At 55.0% G+C, this 21,873-nt stretch overlaps 2 protein-coding genes across 7 annotated transcripts in view; both read left to right on the top strand.

The window, feature by feature from the left end:
• The window catches only part of HNRNPUL1 (heterogeneous nuclear ribonucleoprotein U like 1), a 34,634-nt gene extending 29,241 nt beyond the window's left edge, over positions 1–5,393 (top strand). For 2 of the 6 annotated variants that reach the window (XM_074314292.1, XM_074314291.1), the window contains exons 12-15: positions 576–860; positions 2,023–2,309; positions 3,397–3,588; positions 4,149–4,953. In XM_074314292.1, the coding sequence (XP_074170393.1) occupies positions 576–860; positions 2,023–2,309; positions 3,397–3,588; positions 4,149–4,265 (881 nt within the window). In that variant the 3' untranslated portion in view covers positions 4,266–4,953. Of the gene's footprint in view, positions 1–575; positions 861–2,022; positions 2,310–3,396; positions 3,589–4,148 lie in introns of all 6 variants that reach the window. The other 4 variants (XM_074314290.1, XM_019751367.2, XM_019751366.2 and 1 more) reach the window with 3 other exon arrangements.
• Positions 5,394–7,964: 2,571 nt separating this feature from the next.
• CCDC97 (coiled-coil domain containing 97) lies at positions 7,965–16,060 on the top strand. The gene is made up of 5 exons (XM_019751369.2): positions 7,965–8,162; positions 11,055–11,504; positions 13,176–13,454; positions 13,956–14,085; positions 15,892–16,060. Exons 1-5 carry the CDS (start codon positions 8,117–8,119, stop codon positions 16,010–16,012), a joined length of 1,026 nt encoding a protein of 341 aa, XP_019606928.1. The 5' UTR covers positions 7,965–8,116; the 3' UTR covers positions 16,013–16,060.
• The last annotated feature ends 5,813 nt before the right edge of the window (positions 16,061–21,873 follow it).

Here is a 21,873-nt window from a genome sequence, read left to right as displayed (position 1 = left end):
GCTTAAACAGTTTTTCTCTCCCTGGTTCTTTGATTTTTTTTTATTTTTTTAAATCTTGTCCTTTATTTGCTTCTGCTTTGTCCCTTCCCTGTCTGGTGCAGCTGTGAATGGAAAAGTTGCCCATATCTTTCTTGTGGCAAGGTTTTCAGACTAGATCGGGCTGGGGCAGGATGAGAGAGAGGATGTGGAAGAAAATGCTAGAACTGCATGGCCACCTGCCTCTGGCACCCACTGGGTAGGCTGACTGCGCAAGCCTCAGTTTGCTCCTCTGTAAAAATCCGGTGATTCCACCTGCCTGGCCTGCTCGCTGGGGTGAGGCTGAAGAGCATTTATAAACACTGGTTTGGTGGGGCTGAAGCACTTCTTCAGGAAAGGGAGAAGAGGTCTTTGTTAGCCACTGGCTATTGTCAGAGAAGCCAAGGGTGGGATCCTGTCTCATCTCTGGCACTCACTCCTCCAGTCCCCTCTGCCTTCTCCCATCTGGCAGGCCAGTGTCCTGGCAGTGGAGGGACCCAGACCTCAGAAGGCACTGACTCCCTCTCCTTGTTCCCTCTGCGGCCCCGCCGCCCTCCTAGCCAACTTCACGTTGCCAGACGCTGGGGACTTCCTGGACGAGGTGCTGTTCATTGAGCTGCAGAGGGAGGAAGCAGACAAGCTGGTGAGGCAGTACAACGAGGAAGGCCGCAAGGCTGGGCCACCCCCTGAAAAGCGCTTTGACAACCGAGGCAGCGGTGGCTTCCGGGGCCGTGGGGGTGGTGGCAGTTTTCAACGCTACGACAACCGAGGCCCCCCTGGGGGCAACCGAGGAGGCTTCCAGAACCGAGGGGGAGGCAGCGGTGGAGGAGGCAGCTACCGAGGAGGTGAGTCGTCTTGCACAGTTCTCCTCACTTCTGGTTCCCTGGTCAGCTGTGGGCTTTGTGACTGGTCATTCAGTCAGCAGGTCAGCAGGTGAAGGTTCCCTAGCAGCAGCCCTGGACTGAGCTCTGGGAGAGAACTACGCTGAGTGAGGCTCTGGGGCCTCAGGGAAACCATCTCAACCACCCTGCTCCCACTGGACGCTGCTGCTGGAGCCCTTGTCCATTTGTATGTCACATTGCTTTCATTTTTGTGAATCTTCTCCCCATCTGACCATAAGCTCCTTGAGAAGAGGGGCCAGACCAAGTTTACTGCCAGTTCTGGGTCCCAGCTCAGGACCTGGTACAAGGCAAATGTTAGGACTGTTTTGATTTTTGGGTTTAAAACCAATGCAGAAAGGGGTTTAGCGAGGTTAATTTACCCAGACTTTGCCCAGCTAAATCTAGAGCTAGGATCAAGTGACCCAAAGCCCAGTTCTTAGTCACCAAGGTCTGCTCTCTTGCAGGAAAGTGTATGATGTGATTTAACAAGCATACCCTACTGTGTTTTAGTCTTGTGCTGGATAATTCCTGTAATGACAGTCCAGAAGGATCCTGGGCTTACTGGGAAAGCCCAGGGGTACTGTGAACTTGGGTGACACCTGAGCCATCCTGTGGGGGAGGGGAGCTCAGGAAAGTCTTCCTAAGATGCTGATGTCTAAGCCAAGGTCCAGAGGCCAGTAGGCGTTGGGAGGGGGCAGGGTTCTAGGCCCCAGAAACAACTACATAAGGGCTCAGGAAAGGCACCATCCCCACCCCCACCCCCGTTTGACCAGGTCTGAGGGGACCGTCCCCAGTGCGTGGCATCCCCTCTTCTAGAACATCTCTTCCGATTTGTGCAGCAGCTATCGAGATGCTGCGGACATGGTAGAAAGCATGATCGCCCCGGTGCCAGGCCCATAGTCCAGTGGGCACGACAAACTTGTCAGCAGGTGGTGATGACTGAGTGTTAGGCATGGGGGAGTGTGCACAGCCGTCTGGGAAGCTCACAGGAAGTGCTTTGTTGACATGGCTGAGCTCCTGCTCTGTGCCTGGTCACGCTGGGGCCACAGCAGTCACCAAGACCACCCAGCTCCTGAGGGTCCCAAGTTGAGAATGATGGGTCTCTTGTCTGATTTCTCCAATGTAGGTTTCAACCGCAGCGGAGGTGGTGGCTATAACCCGAACCGCTGGGGTAACAATAGCCGGGATAACAACTCCAACAACAGAGGCAGCTACAGCCGCGCTCCCCAGCAGCAGCCACCCCCACAGCAGCCGCCACCGCCACAGCCGCCACCGCAGCAACCGCCGCCACCGCCCAGCTACAGCCCTGCTCGGAACCCACCAGGGGCCGGCAGCTACAGCAAGAACAGCAACATCCCTGGCTCCGGCGCCAGCACCAGCACCCCCGCCGTCAGCAGCTACAGCCCTCCTCAGGTGAGAGGGGGTGGGGCCCGGGCACACCAACACCTGCTTCAGCCGCAGGTCTCCACTCCTACCTCCAGCCCTGCCCCTTTCTCCTGGGCAGTGCTTTTGGCAGGGAGGGACCCTAACCATTCCCAGGTCCCTGCCAGACCCTTCGGGGGCAGTCTGTAAGTGTTGGTCCCTCCAGCAAGTACATGTCTCTTGGCTGTGTCACTGGCTCACTGAATGCCCAAGGAAACACTTGACTGAAGTTACCCCTTGCCCAGGCCAGAAGGGTCTGACCCCATTGTCTGGGAACAGCTGCCAGAGACAGATGAATGGTTTCCAATCCTGGTCTAACCAGAAAATTTCCTAGAACAGGAGTTGGGCAGGCACAAATTCAAGTCCCAGCCCTGTAACGTCCTGGTTTTGTGACCTTGGACAGAGCCTCACCTCTCTGGACGTCGTTTTCCTCATAAGGACTAGAATTGTTACTAGAACTCACATCCCAGCTTTGTTGTGAGGGTTGGGGGAAGGCATTATAGCTTCATGCGTAAGGCGCTGGAACTAGGCAGACCTGGGGTCAAGTCCCAGCTGTGCCACTTTAGCTGTGTGACTTGAGCCCAGTGATTTCACCTGCCTGAGCCTCATCTTCCTGATCTATAAAATGAGGCTAATGGAACCTACCTCACAGAGCTGGTGCGGGGGTTAGATGAGTTAATAATACAGCGTGGACACGGGAAGCACTTAGGAAATTGCCACTACTGTTTTTCTCAGCAGCTCTTCCTGTAACGATTACCACCATTTACTGTGCGCCCAGTAGTTTTTGGACATGTAATTCACATTTTACAGAAGGGAAAAACAAAAACAAAAACCTGGGATTTCAAGAAGTGCTGTGTGCCTTGCTCCCCCAGGATGTCAGAGCTGGGATTAGAGTTCAGAACACAGCCTTATACCCTACCCTGTCCTGCCATGCCACAGGGCTGTCCCACCTTCCCGCTCAGCCCTCAGAGAGCCTCCACCAGGGAAGTTCTTTTGTGGACCCACTGCTTACGATGGCCCTCCATCCCAGCTGAGCTGGCTATTTCACAGAGCCCTGGTTTTTCTCCCCACTTTACAGCCGAGTTACAGCCAGCCACCCTACAACCAGGGAGCTTACAGCCAGGGCTATACAGCCCCACCACCTCCACCTCCGCCTCCACCTGCCTACAACTATGGGAGCTACGGCGGCTACACCCCAGCACCCTACACGCCACCACCGCCCCCTACCGCACAGACCTACCCTCAGCCGAGCTATAACCAGTATCAGCAGGTAAGTGCCAGGAGGGGTGTGAGGGCTGGGGGCGATGGAATGGAGAGACTTCCAGGGGCCCCACGTGGATGTGTATCCCCAGACTTGAGTTCCTGCTTATCCCTGAGAAGACAGGCAGCCTGCTGGCCCGGGCTGGCATTCATTTGTTAGAGCCATTCCATTTGGTGAACACTTCTGCACTGGCTGCCAAACAGGCAGTATTCTAGCCCCTCTCCCCAGTGCAGCAAGGAAAGGCTATAGCAGTGGCCTCTAGATCCTGCTTCAGCACCATGGCCAGTGACTGTTCTGATAGGTTGGCGCTAGGTTGCCGTATCTGTGATTAAGTATTTTGAATGGACAGGACATTAAGTTAGCAAGCCAGGAGACCTGGGCTGCATTCCCTAACTGCCCACCCATGTGGCATTAGGTCAGTCATTTGTCAAACCTAGGTGCTTTGATTCCTCTGTCAGGGGACCCATGTCGGCACTTATCACTGTACCCATCTCTGCCCTGGGCGTGAGGAGAGGAGCCAAATGAGGGTTTAGATGAAGGTCAACTTGGTTTTTTTGGTTTCTCCCCAGTATGCCCAGCAGTGGAACCAGTACTATCAGAACCAGGGCCAGTGGCCGCCATACTACGGGAACTATGACTACGGGAGCTACACCGGGAACACGCAGGGGGGCACGAGCACTCAGTAGCCAGTGTGCCCCGGAGGCCCCTGCCGCTTCCTCCACCAGCGTCCACCCTGACCCCTCATCTACCCCCACCGGGTCCCGTGGTGCTGGGGAATGGGTCATCCCAGGGCTGCCTCCCTCTGAGGGGCTTCTTCCCCCACACAGGGCTGGGCATTTTTCTCTGGATTCATACAGGCAACAATAAACTTTCATTTTCTGTTTCTCCCCCCACCTCCCTCCCCCTCCCTTTCCCTTCCCCCTCCTCCTTTTCCTCCTCTTCCTCCTCTTCTTCCCTTCCTCCTTTTTGACTAAAGACCCCCTCCTTTCCCTTGGTCATACTGTGAGGCTGAGGGGAGGACCCCTTCCTATCCACTCATCCCAACCCTGCTCCAGCCCCTTGGCTTCCCGGACCCTCGGCTTCCCAGACCCTCATGCAGTTGGTTGTAAATTCTTCCAGAAGCTGTTTTACTGTCTACTTTTCAGGATTTAAAAAAAAAAAATCAAAAACTTTTTTAAAAAAAGTTTAAAAAGCAACATGTGGAGGGAGGAAGCAGTGACAGATTTTTTTTTTTGTAATTATGCTTTTTTTTAATTTTTAGAATTTGTCCGTTTTTACTGTGGGTCAGCTGTTGATATTTCATCGGGATAACCATTTCCTTGCTGAAATCAGGCAACCACGGAAGAGCCACACCCTCAAAACAAAACAAAAAAACCACAGAATCATCTTTAACCTAACTTTTTATACGATGTCTCAGTTTCTCATAACTTTGCACACAAGCTTCTGTGTTGAGTTGTAACTGCTTTTTGTATTTGGAGAGAGTGTGACTATTGAACTTGAAACCTTTTATTCCGGGCGTCTTGGTAGTTTCTGGTGGGATTAAGTGGGCAAGAGGGGAAAAGGGGAGGTGGGGGGCTTCTTCCTTTCAGAACTCCCACTGCCTCCTCTCCAGAGGTCTCCCAGGTGCCACACTTAAAGGTTTATCCTACAGTGATCCTCTGATTATTTTTAACTTCCCCTTGACCCATATGTTTTAACAGGATTTTAACAAACTGCACTTATTAAGAAATGTGTTTGCCCTGTTCTATTTTGTTTTCTTTCAATAAATGGCATGGCACCTCCTAGCAGGAAGGAAGTGGGGTTAAAACCCTGAAGTGTTACTGCAGTGGCCTTTAATTGGGGTGGGGCCTTTCCAAGGGGACTTTATTTACTCATTCATTAAACACTTTTTGAGGGATTTGTGTGCCTGGCCCCGTTTTTGGTGCTGGGGATGCCCCCCTTAAACCTGGGGCCCTCAGTTTAAAACCCACTAGTTCATTTTTAAAGTGGTTCTCTGGTCCCTGGCCTTTCCAGTTAGTTCCAAATCTCTACAGGAATAGAGGATTTGTGAGTAGACAGCATGGAACCAGGTCCCTATGTGGAGGGCGACAGGGTTGATGGGATGGAAACCAGGGCCGGCCTGGTGTGGCTTCTACCTCAGGCTTGGCCTGTGAGCTGGACTTAGGACGGTTCCTGCCTGCACTGGGTCCAGTTGAGTGGAGATTCCAGGAACCTCTCTATCTAGCCAGTATGTTATGTGCTTGCTCTGTTCCTCACAGTCTGGACAGTGCTGGGGACATGGCATTGCCAAGGCAGCCCTGGACCCTGCCCTCACAGGTCTCTGAGTCGAAAGGTAACACGGACCTGTCATCAAATGGGACAGCACCAAGTGGTCAGCTGTGAGAGCCTGGGGGGGGGGGGTGGAGGAAGTGAGGGCTTCCTGGAGAAGGGAACATTTTTTAAAATAGCCCAGGGTAAAGGACTTTATGATTGCATCCCCACAGCCTGTTATCTTCCTTCCCCGGGAGGGACAATACCGGGGCACAGGAGTAACTAGTTTAGTCCTATCCCTGCCCTCACAGGAAGTATCTTCAAGCCTTGTGAAGGGGACACAGGCTACACAAATGAGGAAGACCTACTCATTTTGAGCTCAAGGGTGGGACATCTAAACGTGAGAGGGAGCCAAGGTTGGCTAGTTGGGCTAAAAGGGACCCTAGAGTCCCCGCTCCCTCTTCAAGGAGAGTAGGCAGGGAAGGCCTCCAGTCTGGGCAGTCCCCTTCCGGACAGTTCCGTGTGTTGGGTAACAGCGCCCTCTGCTGCCCTCCTGGTGATACGTTTAAGTATAGTTCCCACCTTTCCTGAGTAGCAAATGGGCCACTTTCCTCCAGATCCCTTATCCTGTGAATACAAACTGCTCTTGGCCACACTAGATTAGTGCATCAGCCTCCTCACAGATGTCCCTTACCCTGATACCGCCTCCCATATCGCCACAGGATATAAAGGAGTTCAGACTACTTGACACAGCCTATGGGGGCAGCCACATGCCAGGCCCCTGATGATTTAACTGGCTTCATCTTTTGCTGCTTTTTTTTTTTTTTTTTTAAAGATTTTATTGGGGAAGGGGAACAGGACTTTATTGGGGAAGTGTGTACTTCCAGGACTTTTTTCCGTCAAGTTGTCCTTTCAGTCTTAGTTGTGGAGGGCACAGCTCAGCTCCAGGTCCAGTTGCTGTTGTTAGTTGCAGAGGGCACAGCCCACCACCCCTTGCGGGAGTTGAACTGGCAACCTTGTGGTTGAGGACGCGCTCCAAACATCTGAGCCATCTGGGAGCTTAGGGGCAGCTCAGCTCAAGGTATTGTGTTCAATCTTAGTTGCAGGGGCAGAGCCCACCATCCCTTGGGGGGAGTCGAAGAGTCAAACCGGCAACCTTGTGGTTGAGAGCCCACTGGCCCATGTGGGAATCGAACTGGCAGCCTTCGGAGTTAGGAGCACAGAGCTCCAACTGCCTGTGCCACCGGGCCAGCCCCTGGTGCTCCTCCTTTGAACTTAAGATCAGTTGTTTGTTCCGAGGGAGTCATTAAGTCCCTTGTAGAATCTATAAATGCCATGAACCAAATCCACATATACATGAAATTTGCAAAGATTTATGAGGTTCTCAAATCCTCTACAGCCCAATTATGACCTTCAAGTTAAAATTCTTTCTACTCCCTGGCCATACACTGAGTCCTTGCAGCAATCAGAACTATCTATGCCTGCCCTCCCCTCTGGGACTTTGCCTCACACCTCCCTGTGCCCGCGACCCTTAATCCTAATTCATACTTTAGGATGAATTGGGCATCCCCTCCTCCCAAAAGAAGCCTTCTCTGACCCTCTGGGCTGGAGCGGCAGCTCCTTTAGCCCCCTCGGTCCATCAGAGCTCTGGGCACTCAGGGTGGTCACTGATGACATGTCATGTCTACTCTTGGTAACACCCGAGTCCCTACCCATCACCTTGGGGCAAAGCAGGGCCACGGTTTTCTCCCTCCACATCTGCAGATTCTCCAGGTCCTCACCACCCATCTCATGAGCCAGGGACTGGGTGTGATGACAGAAGCAAGAGGCAAGGCTTAGTAAATATTCTTTGAAGGGGTGAAGAAATAAGGGGATAGACTGGGGTCTAAACTAGAGCACAAACCGAGTCCCTGGAGGGTGCCTCATTCAACCATCCATCCTAAAATCAATCATGCTGGGCTCTGGAGTCACAGCAGTGAACAAGTTGAACAATGGTTCAGATCCCTCCTGATAGTCCAAATTCGTAGCAGTTCAGATGGGCGGGGGACGGAAGGGCCTCTCTGACCCTGGCCCCCTTTTCCTTCCTGGCTCCGGAGGGCGGGACCTGAGGAGGCACGCATGCGCATAGGGCGGTCCGCCTTCGGCCAGGAACTTCGGTTCTGGGCGCGGTGGAGCACCGGGCGGAGCACTGAGAATGTGCTCAGCCGGAAGTGGCTGCTGAGAAGCCGGTGGCCAGGTTCAGTGTGCGGGTCCTGCCGCGACAGTTAACAAGTCGTAGAAAATCTGGATGGAGTCCGTGGCGACCGCGGCGGCTGTGAGGGAACCCAATGAAGGTGAGGTCCTGGCCACGCGGAGGTGGTGGGAGGGTGGGACTGCGGTGTCACTGGGAAATGATTCCCCGTGAGCGCGCAGGAGAACTCTTTAAAGGAGGACACCTGTGCTCGGCCTTGCCTGTCCCCTTCACCACTTTGTCCAGGTTAACCTCCTTCACCCCATCCCTTCCCCCTAAATTAACCTCTTCCAAGTTCCAGGCCAGCCTTTTCCGTGTCCCAGGCTAACCCAGTTCCTTACCAGGCCAACCTGAGAAGGTTAACATAAACGTCGCCCCTGCCCTAGGCTAACTCTCCCATTGTCCCAGCCAACTCCGCTTCTCGAGTTACCTTCTGTTTGTCAAACTGACTCCCCTTTGCCCAAAATTCACAGTCCCATCTGCTTCCTCAGGATCCTTAATCCATTTCTGTGCTCCCCCGTTTCTTTCCTTTGCATTTTCAATCTCTCTGCATACTGCTGCCTTCCCATCAGTGTCTTAAATGCTTTTGTTTTGCTCATCCTAAAATTCCATCCCACTGCTTCAGAGTCATCTCATGTAGGGTGAGGTGTGGTTGGGAGAATTGGTCATTGTTGAAGCTGGATGGATATATTGGGGAGGGGGGATTGTACTCTCTACTTTTGTGCATGTTTGAAATTTTCCATAATAAAAATATTTTAACCTAAAAAAATGTATTCCTTGATCTCGTGCTGCCTTCCAGAAACCATCTGTTTTCTCCAAAGAGTCATTCATACATGTCTCCATTTTCTCACCTCCCACCCATTGTAGTCGGACTTTTACCTTCAGAAACCGCTCTGATTAGGGTCTCCTAGAAATGACCTCCCGGTGTAGTTAAACGGAGTCACACCACCTTTTTTCTTACTAAACGACATGGAAGATTCAATGCTGTGGAGCCCTCTGTCCTTGAAGGTTTTCCCTTGGTTTCTGTAACACCCCTTTCTGATTTCCTTAGTCTCAGGCTCCTCCTGCTTATCCTCTCTGTTCATTTCCTAGGACTGCTGTAGCAAATTACCACAAACTGGGTGGCTTAAAACAACAGAAATTTATTCTCACGTTCTTGAGGCCAGAAGGCTGAAATCTAGGTGTCAGCAGGACTGTGGAGGGCTCCCCTCAGAGGCTCTAGGAAAAAACCCAGTCCTTGCCTCTTCCACCTCAGGAGGCTCCTGGCATTCCTTGGATTGTGGCCACATCACTCCGATCTCTGCTTCCGTCCATCTTCACATTGTCATCTCTTCTGTGTGTGTCAAATCTTGGGCTCTCTTTTCTAGGACACTGTGGTGGTATTTAGGACCCACCCGGATAATGCAAGATAATCTCCCTGTCTCAAGATCCTGAACTTAATCCCATTTACAAAGACTCTTTTGTTGTTGTTGGCTATATAAGATGACACTCATAGGTTCCAGGAAATAAGGCGTGCCTATCTTTTGAGGGGCCTTTTTTTACCCTTTCATAGGCATATCTTCTCCCCTTCCAGTTAGGGCTCTTTCCTAGCCCCTCTTCTCTTCTCATCCCTCTTCTCTTCACACACACGCCCCTGCCCTCCCTATAACCTCTCATGTCCTTCAACTTTAGTTGTTGTCTTGGCTGTGATGACCCCCACAACTCTGTCCCCAGCCTTGCACTTCTTTCCTGAGAAATCTCTAGTCCCACGTACCAGTGGTTTCTTATATGCCTCCCCTTGGGTGTCCCCTGGGCACATCATACCTTCCATGCTCCGAACTGACCTCAGCATCTTCCCCCAAACCTGCCCCTCATCCATGTCTCTGTCTCAGTTTGACCTGTCCCCTGGTCAGAGCCCTGGATCTTAATTGGCTGCCCTGTCCTCCTTACCTCCCAGCCTTCAGCCCCATGGCCTGTCTACATGGCCTCCTGAGCATCTTTCTAACCACCACCCCTCTTATCCCCTCCTCCACAGCCCCTGCGCATCTCAGTCTTCTCTCGCCAGTGATGAAACCGCTCCCCTGAAAGCCATGCACCTGTAACCATCACCCCCTTGCTCTTCCCCATCCCAGCCAAGCTACCTAAAGGAGTTGTCTATACTTTCTGTCTTGTTTGCTGCAGCTTGGCTCCAGTTCCCACCGCTTTTGAGAAGCCCCTCCCACCAAGGTTTGTCTAGCGCTCAGCTTTCCTGTTTCCAGCGCCTGCATTTTCTTTGATCTTGCCTGTTGACCCCATCAGCTGGGTGCTCCCTGAGAGGGGGAGCTGGCTTGGATTCCTCCCGTGGTTTCTCAGCATTGTCAGGCTCAGATTTAGACTTGTTGAAGAGTGGTTGGATGAATTGTAAATGAGTAGGAGAGAATGAATGAGTGAGTGAATGTAATCATGATTTAGTGAACAAATGAAAAGGTAGAAAATTGAGGGAATCAATAAACGAGGTGGTAAAGAACCAAGTAAACACACCAAATTGAGGGAATCAATACATGAGGTGGTAAAGAACCAAGTACACTCTTGCGTCAGGACCTTTGTATTGGCTGTTCTCTCTACCTGGAACTCTTTCCCCAGAAATCTCATGGCTCAGTCCCTCATCCCATCAGGTCTCTACTGAAATGTCACTTTTTTGGCAAGGCCTTCTCTGTCTTAAAATTGCAGACCTTCCCCCTATCCCCTCCTCCTTCCCTCTTTACTTTTCTGCATAGCTCTTCGAACTACCTAACACACTGTATGTTTCCTAACACACCTTATTTTCAGTAATTATGGTTTTAATTGTCTGTGTCCCCACTAAAATGTCAGCTTCTTGCTTACTGTGTTATCTCTAGGGCCTCGCATAGTGCCCAGAATATAGGTGTACAATAAATATGAAGTTAGTGAGGAATTGAACACCCAGTCCCCTCCACCCACTCCCTCTTCCCCACTCCCATCTCTGGATTAACAAATCTGCCTTCTCCCCACTGCACAGAGCCCAGTCCTGGGCACTGGGGAGAGCTGAACTGGACGCCGGTCCCAACCAGACCCCTGGGCAAGGTGGAAGCAGCAGAGAGAGTGCCACAGGCCCTGAACAATGACCCTCCTGGGGCCAAGGAGACCGAGGCCGTGAGCGCTATGCTGCGGGCTGTGGCTGCCAGTCGCCTGCCAGTGTGCAGCCAGCAGCAGGGTGAGCCCGACCTGACCGAGCAGGAGAAGGTGGCCATCCTGGGCCTGCTGTACCATGAGAAGCCGCTGGTGTTCCTGGAGCGCTTTCGCACCAGCCTCCGTGAGGAGCACCTGGCCTGCTTTGGCCACTTGCGCGGTGACCACCGTGCAGACTTCTACTGTGCTGAGGTGGCCCGGCAGGGCGCTGCCCGGCCCCGCACCCTGCACACACGCCTGCGTAACCGGCGCTACGCTGCTCTGCGTGAGCTCATCCAAGGTGCGGAGCGATGGGCTGGGGGCGAGGGGTGGTGGCAGGGAATGAGGCAGGGGAGGTGGGAAACAAGGATTCAAGAGCATAAACAGAGATCCTGGAAGATAAGTGCTGAGACAGAAGTGTGAAGTGACAGGGCAAGAAAGGTATAGAATGGGAAAGGCAACGGGAAGGTCAGAACTTAGGAGATGATAGAAATGCCATTTCAGATCGATGGGCTGAGGACCTGGTACCCAGCACTGTGATAACTGGTTATCCCTTGGGAAAACTAGGTCCCTCCTTCACACAAGACACAGGCATTGCCCGAAACCTAGGGCACTGTGTTGATGACCCTGGGGACGCAGAGGCCCTCTTGAACAAGACACATGGGAAAAGCATGAAGGAAAACATCAATGCTTTCTTGAGTGTGACATAATGACAAGTGTCTTTATGACCAAAGACACTTAGAACTAAAGTTAAAAGATGAGAGCAAATGAAGCAGAGAGTGAGTTAAGTTTCTAGTTAGGGAGAAGGCACAGGCTTAGAGAGAGGGAAACGGAAAGAGTGGGACACAATGACAGGAGCAAAATGAAGGCAGGAGGGAGGATGAATGAGTGGGGTTGGATGACAAACTGAGAAAGCAGGAGAGACAGAGAAATGGGAGCAGAGGGAGAAACTGAGACCCACAGAGAAGGGCTGACAGCCAGAGAGAAATCTGGTGGGAAACACCAGAAACAGAGTTGGGGGTAAGAGAGAGGGCAAGATGGAGGGCAAGATGGACTGTCACAGGCTGGGGCTCCAGAGGCCAGGCTTCCGGGCACATTCCAGCCCATATTCTGAAGGTGGTAGTAGCACTAACCGGTGGGAGGGGCCGGGGCCAGTTTAACTGTCATCTGAGGGACAGAGCCTGTGCAGAAGGAACAGGCAGCCAGAAGAGATGCCAGGGACCCCGATTTGGGGGTTTAGGGAGCCAGGCCCACCCGAGGGGTGGCTGTAGGGAGGAACACTAGGGAAAGGTGAGATCTGGGGTCTGGAAGACCACTGGAAGTACCGTGTCTGGGCAGAGGCCCTGCCTTATGTGATCCCGAGCACACACATGCCAGCTCCACGCAGATGTCCACGCACTTGCCAGCAGTGCAGGGCTCTCGGGGTGTGTACCAACAGCGGGATGGGGCTCAGCAAACAGGCACACACAGCCCCCAGACTGCGCAGTACACCTGCCTGCAACACCCTGCAACTCCAGACACACAGGTACGCGTGGCCGTGTGCTGACACATGGGATAGTGTGTCCCTGTGTGGCCAAGCACACACGCCAATACACAGGAGCTTGTGAACCCTGCCCAGGCACAGTTGTCTACGGGCCCCAGGCCACCAATGCCTCACGGCCAGGATGTACATGGGCCTGACTGTGCACAAACATGCTTAGACACATGAGCACACGTGCAGATCCAGGCCTGGTCTCACACACATACTCAGATGCATGTGTGAGTACTGGTGGCCACACAACCTCAGGCATCTGTTCATCGTTTCCTGCATGTTTGAATGTGTCTGCACGCACACACACGTGCATCCGTGTCTTCCTATGAGCATGATCACACACACACGGACACATCTGTTCAGACACACTCACCCTACACGCAGCCTCTGGCCTCCCCCACAGGCCCCTGACCCCATGCCCACCCTGTCTCCTCTGTGCAGGGGGCGAGTACTTCAGCGACGAGCAGATGCGATTCCGGGCCCCGCTGCTGTACGAGCAGTACATCGGGCAGTACCTAACACAGGAGGAGCTCAGCGCCCGCACTCCAGCCCACCAACCACCCAAGCCCGGCTCCCCCGGCACGCCCGCCTGCTCGCTCTCCGACCTGCTGCTCCAGTCCTACCAGGAGCGGGAGCTGCAGCAGCGGCTGCTCCAGCAGCAGGAGGAGGAGGAGGCCTGCCTGGAGGAGGAGGAAGAGGAGGAAGACAGTGACGAGGAAGGTGAGGGCTGGCAGCAGGGAGGCCTCAGTGTCTAGACACCCCAGCCCTGGGCCTGCGTTTCTCCCCATTGCATGGCACCAGGCTGGGCCCCACCTGTAAGAGCAGACATTGAGTCTGTGCCCTGCTTGGCCCAAGTGCCCCGTGTACCCTGGCCCTTCCCAGCCTCTCCAGCATCCGTGGCCCTTCCCACGCCCCTCAAAGGCACCAAGCAGTCCTCGCCTCCAGGCCTTTGCTCGTGCCGTTCCCTCTGCCAGGAAGGCCTTCTCTTCACCACCCTTCAGATGTCCGGTCCTGGCTCAATTCTGCAGCACCCAGAGCACAGTATTGTCACATGTTTGGTGTGACGTGTGGTCCGGGAGGACAGGGACCAGGGCCATCTTGGTCATTGCTATGTTCCCACTGCCATCCAGCACAAAAGAAGCAGCTGTCTGTGGACTGTGCTCAGCGCCTGCCTGAGGGTACCCCTCACCCCCCACCCACTGTGGGTGTCACCCCTTACAGATCAGAGCCCTGGCAAAGACTCGGAGGCCTGGGTTCCCGACTCTGAAGAGAGGCTGATCCTGCGGGAAGAGTTCACCAGCCGGATGCACCAACGCTTCCTGGATGGCAAGGACGGGGATTTTGACTACAGGTGCTCCCATGCCCCCCCCTCCTGCTCCCCCAGCCCAGCACACCCTAGCCCTTAGCTGCATGCCAGGTACCTCCATGGAGGGCCTCCCTTCACAGTGCTAGAAAGCCCCAGAACAGTTCCGGGTCATGGGCCTTGGGTTTTCAGATCAACCCAAGATCAGTGTGTGACCTTGGACTAGCTTTGTCCATTTCAGAGCCTCAGTCCCCTCATCTGTAAGGAAGAAATGAGCAGGGCTGACAGCTTAATATTGTTAAAACATTGAAACATTTCTACTGGAGCAAGTGGGGGTGGCCTGGCAGGATGCCACTACCCCAAGGCCTCTCAAATATCCCCCAGGATCCAGACCTCCTCATGCTACAGGAAGTAATCCCTGGGCAGGGCTAATGCATGGTGGGGAGGGGCTTCTGGGTGCCCCTGCAGTGCTGGTGGCTAATTTCTCCAGCATAACCCCAGGGACGACACACATGGGCCACCTGCTTTGAAAAAGATTTTGCCATTAGGGAGAAGGACACGAGAGTAAAGTGTCAAAGTCAAAGTAAATGGTTTTGTCAACTGAGGCAGTCTTGCCTTGTGGTCCTGAACACCAGTGTGGCAGCAGAGGGCCCGGGTTTCAAACCCAGCCCTGATGCCGCGTGAACAAGCAGACGCTTGGAGCACATCAGCAGAGTGGGGATCGTAACTGCTACTGCCCCGTGACAGCATGGCTGGCCCAATCTGGAATCCTCTGGCATTGGAGTCAAGTCTGGCTGATCCACTTCCAGCTGGGGCGAGCCCCTCAGCCTGAGTGCCCACAGAGCAGTGAGCAGAGTGCCTGGGCCATCGGGAAGCCCTCAAGGGCACCACTGCCATCTACAGCCCACGAGGAAATCAGGCCTGGCTTGTGGAATGGGGAATGGTGCGGACTGAAGTCCCCTCTCCAGAGGGCGCTGCTGGGCAGCAGGGCCGAAGGGTCCCTCATCTGTGTCCAAGCTCTGGGAATGAAGCAGGGAACAAAACCCACGAGGGGGTTCCCTGCCCTGAAGGGGGTCCCACTGTGGTGAGGAAGACAAGGGAGCGTCTGCCATCTAGTGGTGGGGGACCGTGAAGGAAAACGAAATAGTGGAAGGGTGAGCGGAGCGGGGTAGCCAGGCGAGACTCCAACCTGCAGGAAGTGAGGGGTAAGCAACTTAAATACCTGGGGAAGAGCGATGCTGGCAGGAGGGCTGAGCAGTAGGAGGTCTCGTCAGAGGGGCAGGCAGCCTGCAAAGGGCCCCTGCACAGAAGTGAGCATGACAGGACGGGGCCGGGGAGGCTGGGGAGCGGAGCTCGCTCCTGTTCAGGATCCCTTGTCGCCGTAGGGCAGGGCTTCTGGGCCTCGGCCAGGGGTCTTGGGTGGCAGTGACACTGTAGCAGCGGGAGGCTGAGCAGTGCCCCTGGCCTCCACCCGCTGGGTGCCGTAGCCGCCCTCCAGTTGTGACAACCAGATGTCTCCAGTTATCACCAAATGTCCCCTGGGGGGCAGTCTTCCGGCTTGAGAACCACTGCCTTGGGAACGTGGGCCTGCATGTTACATTGCATCTTCCAGCTTTTCCGGAGAAAACAAGTTTTTATGTAAAATCTCTGATTTGGAAAATGTTGCCTTTTGTTTGAAGCTCTGAAGAGACCCAACAGCCCCTTCCCAGGGTTAGTTGGGACTTACAGCTGCCAGCATAGGGCCCATAGGGGGCCCCAGCCATGTCCCCAGCTCTTCCAAAGGGTGAGGAGCAGGGAGGAGGGGGCTGGAGCCCCCAGGCTGAGCCCGCCCCTGACAGCCCCCTCCCCCTGCAGCACCGTGGACGACAATCCCGATTTCGACAACCTGGACATCGTGGCCCGGGATGAGGAGGAGAGGTACTTCGACGAAGAGGAGCCTGAGGACGCACCTAGCCCAGAGCTGGACGGGGACTGACGGCCCTGCCCCTGCCCTGCCCCCACCCAAACAAAGCAGCTGATCACATGCTGGCTCAGTGACTTTTTGCAGGGATCCCAGTGTAGCCACCCACACCACCAGCCTCACGGGGTCTGGTGCCATCTTAGACTGTCCTTCCCAACCCTGCCTCCCTCTCTTGCTATCCCTCTGGGCTTCTCTCTCTTTTTTTCCCTGCCTTTCTGTCTTCTTTCTGTTTCCCTCTCCCTCTCTCCACCTCACTTTTTCCTCTGTGCCTTTCTGTTTCTCCCCTTCTGTCGTGCCTTGGCCTCTGTCCCCATGACAGGGCCCAAAGTGAATGTCTTCCCCTTAATCAAGGCCCGTAAGGCCCTTCGTAGCTAGAGCCAGCCAGGTTGACACCAGTGCCCAATTCAGGGTCCGTTTTGAGCTGTCAGTGCTAACCCCTGGCCCCAGAGCAGCTCCCTGTCTCTCCTCCTGGTCCCTGCCTCTGTCATCCTCCACCTGTCTGTTCTTTGTTTCTAGTTCTTGCTTCTGTTAACGTTCCCTTCTCTCCTTCAGCCTTAGGGGCCTGTGGTTCTTCCTGCTGGTTTTTTCCGTCTCTCGGCCTCTCTCTGTCTGTCTTTCAGGCTTTATTTCTGGGTTTCAATGTCATCTGACTGCTGAGTAGTGTGGCCTCACTGCAGGGAGTGGGGAGACCCCAGGGGTGGCTGCAGCTGTCACCTCTCCCTCAGGACCCAGACCTGGGAGGGGTGGGAAGGGGGCAGCACTGGGGATCATGGGCCTGCCATCTTACGTGTGGGGGAGGCGTGCAAGGAGTGGGGACTCTCCCCTTCCAGCTCCACAGCCCCCCTCTGCCCAGCCACAATTTTCCCTTCCTTCACTTCCTCCACCTCCTTCTCCCTCTCCTGTTTACACTCCCCAAATACGCACAGGCTGTTATCATGGGTCCTGAGTCATCCCACACACACAGCCGGCCCCTAGTCTCTGCCCCCAGCCAGCCACAGGTCCCGCCCCAGAGCCCCCTGCCGCCCCAGGCTAATGGGAGCCAGATGGCCGCCTGGTGACTCAGCCACCGGCCTGTGGGAACCCAGGCGTCCCGCCTTCCCATGCCCCCACACCCAGCTTATGCTCCCCCAGTAGACACATGGAGAACGGCTGGCTGCTGGGGAAAGGTACGGCCAGGGGTCAGGGAGTGGGGGTCTGGGGACGTCTCAGTGCTCTGCGCCAGAGTGGTGGCATATTTCCATGGCCAAGCCTGAAGGACCCTCCAAGCCACCTCCTTGGGCATGTGGCCCAGAGTGAGGGTAGACCCTAAGGCCTGGGGCCTTGGCTCTTGACCCCAGGCCTCAGCTCTGCCCTCTGGGTCAACCAGAATTAGAGCCAGACACAGAAAGTGAGAACTGGACAGGGGCCAAGGGATGTCCAGGCTATTAAATGAGGCTATTAAAAAAGGAAAGTTCCGGTTTCTGAGAAGTTTTATCCTGTGCCAGGCCCGATGGAGATGCCTGACACTGCTGAATCCTCCAAACATCCCTGTGAACTTGGGACTCAGGTCCGTTTCATAGATGGGTCAAGGGAGGCCCACTCCGGGCTGCATGGTCATCAGAGGTGGAGCTGCACGTCTAGAACCTCAAGTCCTAGAGACCACTCTGCCTCAGGCCCCCAGAGCAGGCAGACACACAGATGTGGGAAGATGGGAGAAGAGTTAGCTGTTGAGGGTGACAGCAGCTAACGCTTTGGGTGCCCTCCCCATGTGCCAGGCACCATCCTCCATGCGGGCGTGACTAAACCACCTTGATGAAGAAGTCAGTACTTGAATCACTGAACCATCACTGAGTGGAGCCTGTGTGCAGCGTGGAATCAGTACTGATAGTCTGCCCTCCAGAGGAGCCCAGCAAGGCTCAGAGCTTCCTGTGCTTGTGGCCTCAGCTTGGGAGCGCTCATGCATCATACAGGCATCAGCCCTTAGTTATATTTTTCGCCAATCTATCATTTCATCGTTAAATTTACACTTGGCTGTACGTAAGTTTGTTATATAATTTTTAAAAATGAGAGACAACAGCAGTTGAGTCAGAATTAGGGTTAGTCAGATGGTAGAAACGGGAGCATCTGTAGCTGAGAGACGGAGGTGGGACCGGTCCGAGAGACATCCCCTGGGTCACGGCCTCTGAGCTGCTGAGACCTGGAGTTGCCCAAGTGTCCTGCTCCATGCTCCCAGGTCGGTTGGGGTGGGCGGAGAGGCTGAGTCAGGGCAGGAGGGCCCGGTCTGGAGAGAGCCCCTCCGTGCACATCCGGCCCCCACCCCCGTGTCTCCTTTCTGTCCTGGCCCTGGCTGCCATCCCCAGCCCCCACGTCTGACATCTCCCTGCGTCCTGCCAGAGCTGACAATGACCCCTCTCCTCCGCTGCACTGGCCTTTCTCCCACTCTCTCCTTTGCCCCCGCCCCGCCCCCCTCTCTGTCATCGTTTCATCCTGTCTCTGCATCTCTGTCACTGTCTCTCCTCTCAGGCCCTTCTCTCTTCCCCCTCGTTCTTCCAGGGGCTCTGCCTCCTCTTCTTTCCCTCCCTCCCTGTCATTCCCTCCATCCCAGGCTGGAGCTTCCGTTACTGTCTCGTAACCCCATTTCCCCCTGCCTTTCTTTGTCAGGGCCTCCCCTCCCGCTGTCACTCATGCTCCTCTTCTCCCTCATTTTTTCCTATCCCTCTCCTTGCTGTCTCTTGGCCCGCCCCCCTCGCCCCATCTCGGTTTCTCCCCTCTTCTCTGGCTCCCAGACCCTGGGAAGCCCAGAGGGGCCGTCCAGGTCAGATGTTCGCTGGTGGCCCCGGGAACCCAGAATAAGGGATCGCCCCTACCCACCCAGAGAGGGGGCGGGAAAGGGCAGCGAGGTTGCGGCCTGTCTGGCCAGAAGGAAGTGTCTGTGCTGTGGCCTGGTCACCCCCGCCCCCAGGACCTGCCGGCTGCCGCCACCCCAGGCTGGGGCCGAGTAAACACCGCCGCCGGCAGGCCAGGATATTTATACCAAGGGCCGGGCGCAGGTCCAGTGCCCACCGCAGCCCCTGCCCTGCCCTGCCTGCCACAGCCAGCCCCGAGCCAGCGTGGCACCAGCCAGCGAGGGAACACATCGCAGATGCAGCTTCCACTCAGCACAGAGGCCACTGGGCACATTGCCCAGGATGTCAGCGGCTTCACTGTGGATGCATGATATACCCCCCTCCCCTGGAAACACCAGCACAAAATGCCCATGAACATAAACACACACACACACCCCGCTGAGAACTCAAAACACCCTTGAAGGCGATGCAAAATAGAAACCCACACAACTGCTCACACACTGGTCACCAGCCCACATGTGGGGACACAAAATACAGACACCACCTGCTCAAAGACACCCACAGAGGCTGAAAACAGCAGTGCCTGAGATGGACAGACACATATACACACACACTAGGAGGAGGACAGCAAGCATGCTGGAAACACCCCGTACACACACATGCTCCAAACACCAGGGAACTCGCGCACACACACTGAAAACAGCTTGTGTAAGAAACACAAAACACTTCCTCACAGACCCATAATCACACACAAGACGCCCACATTTCAAGTCAAATTCACAGTAAGGATGGACACACACCTGGAGAAGAACAAGAAAGATGTTGACAAAATTCAGACAATACACCCCAGGTATATGACCCACTTGTACACACAGACTTGCCGAGTCACGTGTCAGGACACAGAACCCAGAGTGCACACCGACTTGGACAGCAGATACACACAGCAGAAATGCAGCAGTCACCAACACGTGGAGGTGAATGCGTGCTGCGAACGTGCACAATGAAAATCCCCATCGACACCCAACACAGCCTGCAGGCACACAGCTGGTGTGTTAGAGACCCCCATGCTAGACACACACACAATGGGGTCCCAAACATTCAAATTCACATTAGAAACAGAAGAGACACCAACACTCGATATCCAGAGATTTAGGGGGCAGGGGGCTTTCTCTCCCCCCACCCTCTCTCCCGCTGACCGGGTCCCAGGCCTGTCTGGGGCAGGGGGCAGGAAGGCCTCCCCCGGCCCTGCTTCCTGTCCCTTGGGGGCCGGATGGGAAGCTGGGGCTCCAGCCGGAACCCAGGCTCCCCCCAGGACTTCCCTCCCTGCCGCGGCTGCGTGCAAAGGCCGGGGAGGGGAGCCAGGCACCCCCCTACTCCAGGTCCTACCCCTGCGGTTGACTGGGGCCTGAGCTGCCTTGTCCTGACAGGGCCAGGCCACCCCAGAGACGTGGGTGTGGGGGGCAGGGCAGGGGCAGCACGAATGGGGCGGGAAGGTGCTGAGCCCGCAAATTTCCTTCCGCAGCAGCGAGCAGGTGGGCGGGGTGTCACAAGGGAGTGGCCAGGGCTCAGCTCGGGCGACCGACTAGGAGCATGAATCCCCAGGTTGTAGCCAGGACTTGTTCTGAGGCCCAGGCACGAGCTGGGCTGGGCGTGTGAGGGCCACGATCCTGGGGGTGTGTCTGAGTATGGGACTGCTCCGTCTGGGACCCGGGGTGTGACAGTGTGTCTGGCTATGACGGGTCAGCTGCCGTCTGCAGGGCTGTGTGGGACTCCCCAGGCCTGACTGTGTGGGCACATGAAATGTCAGACTGAGTGGGCACAACCACCTGGCAGTCTGTGTGATCGTGACGTGTCAGGTCTCCGTGTGTGGTGTGTCTGGGTGGGACTGATGGGTCAGGTTGTGTACATGCGCACTGTGCCTGTTTGCGACCGTGACACCATGGAGGATGTTTGTGTAACTGCTGGTGGGTCCCTGCCCAGGTCTCTGTTTCATTTCCTGATGGAGCTGTGATACTGTGAGGTGTGTGTCTATGTGTGGCATTGTCTCTGAATCTGTGTCTGGTGTGTAGGGATTATATTTGTGTGATTGTGTTTTGCTGTGTCCTTATTGAAGACTGCTTGTATGGGGTCCCAGTGAAGCTCCAAGGCTGGGTTGTGTGTGTGAGCTGGGATGCACGTGTGGGTTATGACTGCCGCCAGGGGTCCTGCAGGAGTCTGTGTGTCCACTGTGGCTCTGAGACGTGAATGTGTTTGCATGGCTGTGGAACTGTCCATACCTGAACCTCTGTGTAAGTGTGAATGTGTGTTGCACATGTGCCAAATCAGGGGCTGCAGTGAGCACAGTCCATGTCATTGTGTCCTTTCAAAAGTGTCTCCATGAGGCTGGTGACTGGCTGTGGCGTGTCCTTGCATACATAGTGAACTCTTCCTGCCCCCACCCCAACCCCGCCCTCTGTGGCTCCAGACCCAGGGCAGGAGGAGTAACCACATTGCTAACCTGGGCTGGGCTGGGCTGGGAGAGCCCCAGGGCCCACTCACCCAGACCTAGTGCTACCCAAGGGCAAAGGAACATCGTACTCACACCATCCTCCCACAGGGCACCACTGGGGAAGGGAGCAGGTCAGGGTCTCTGGGAAGGGCAGGGGAGAGAGGTGGGGAAATTGAAACCTGGGAGGTAGAGGGGAAACCAAGAAGGCGAGAAAAAGGAAGCAGGAGAGAATTCACAACCAAGACCACAGCAGGTGGGAAGGAAGGCACAGAGAGAAACTTGCTGTGGCTCAGGGCACCACCATCTCTCGCCTGGACATCTGGTCTCCCTGTAGTCACCTGTATCCCCCTGCACCCCCATTCAGTCTACGCTCAACCATCAGTCAGAGAGACCCTCTGAGCACCTAAGTCAAATCACGCCCCTCCTCTGTTCAGAACCCTGTCATGGCTCCCATCTTCCCCAGAGTACAAGTTCTCACACGTTCCCACAGGCCTAATGTGGTCTGGGAAGCAGTACAAGTACAGAAATTATGTGCAGAGACCCTTAACTCCCAACTGCCTGGG

Source organism: Rhinolophus sinicus, linkage group LG11 (genome assembly GCF_036562045.2).
Source record: "Rhinolophus sinicus isolate RSC01 linkage group LG11, ASM3656204v1, whole genome shotgun sequence".
Lineage (NCBI taxonomy): Eukaryota > Metazoa > Chordata > Mammalia > Chiroptera > Rhinolophidae > Rhinolophus > Rhinolophus sinicus.
The sequence above is the reverse complement of the archived record's forward strand: the minus strand, read 5'-3'. Positions and strand labels throughout refer to the sequence as shown.

What these genes read in the sequence shown, in the direction of transcription:
- CCDC97 (XM_019751369.2), top strand. Translation starts at nt 8,117, where the DNA reads ATGGAGTCCGTGGCGACCGCGGCGGCTGTGAGGGAACCCAATGAAG. An exon ending in TCTGCGTGAGCTCATCCAAG is followed by an intron (nt 11,505 to 13,175) that starts GTGCGGAGCGAT and finishes TCCTCTGTGCAG; the next exon opens with GGGGCGAGTACTTCAGCGAC. An exon ending in GACGGGGATTTTGACTACAG is followed by an intron (nt 14,086 to 15,891) that starts GTGCTCCCATGC and finishes CTCCCCCTGCAG; the next exon opens with CACCGTGGACGACAATCCCG.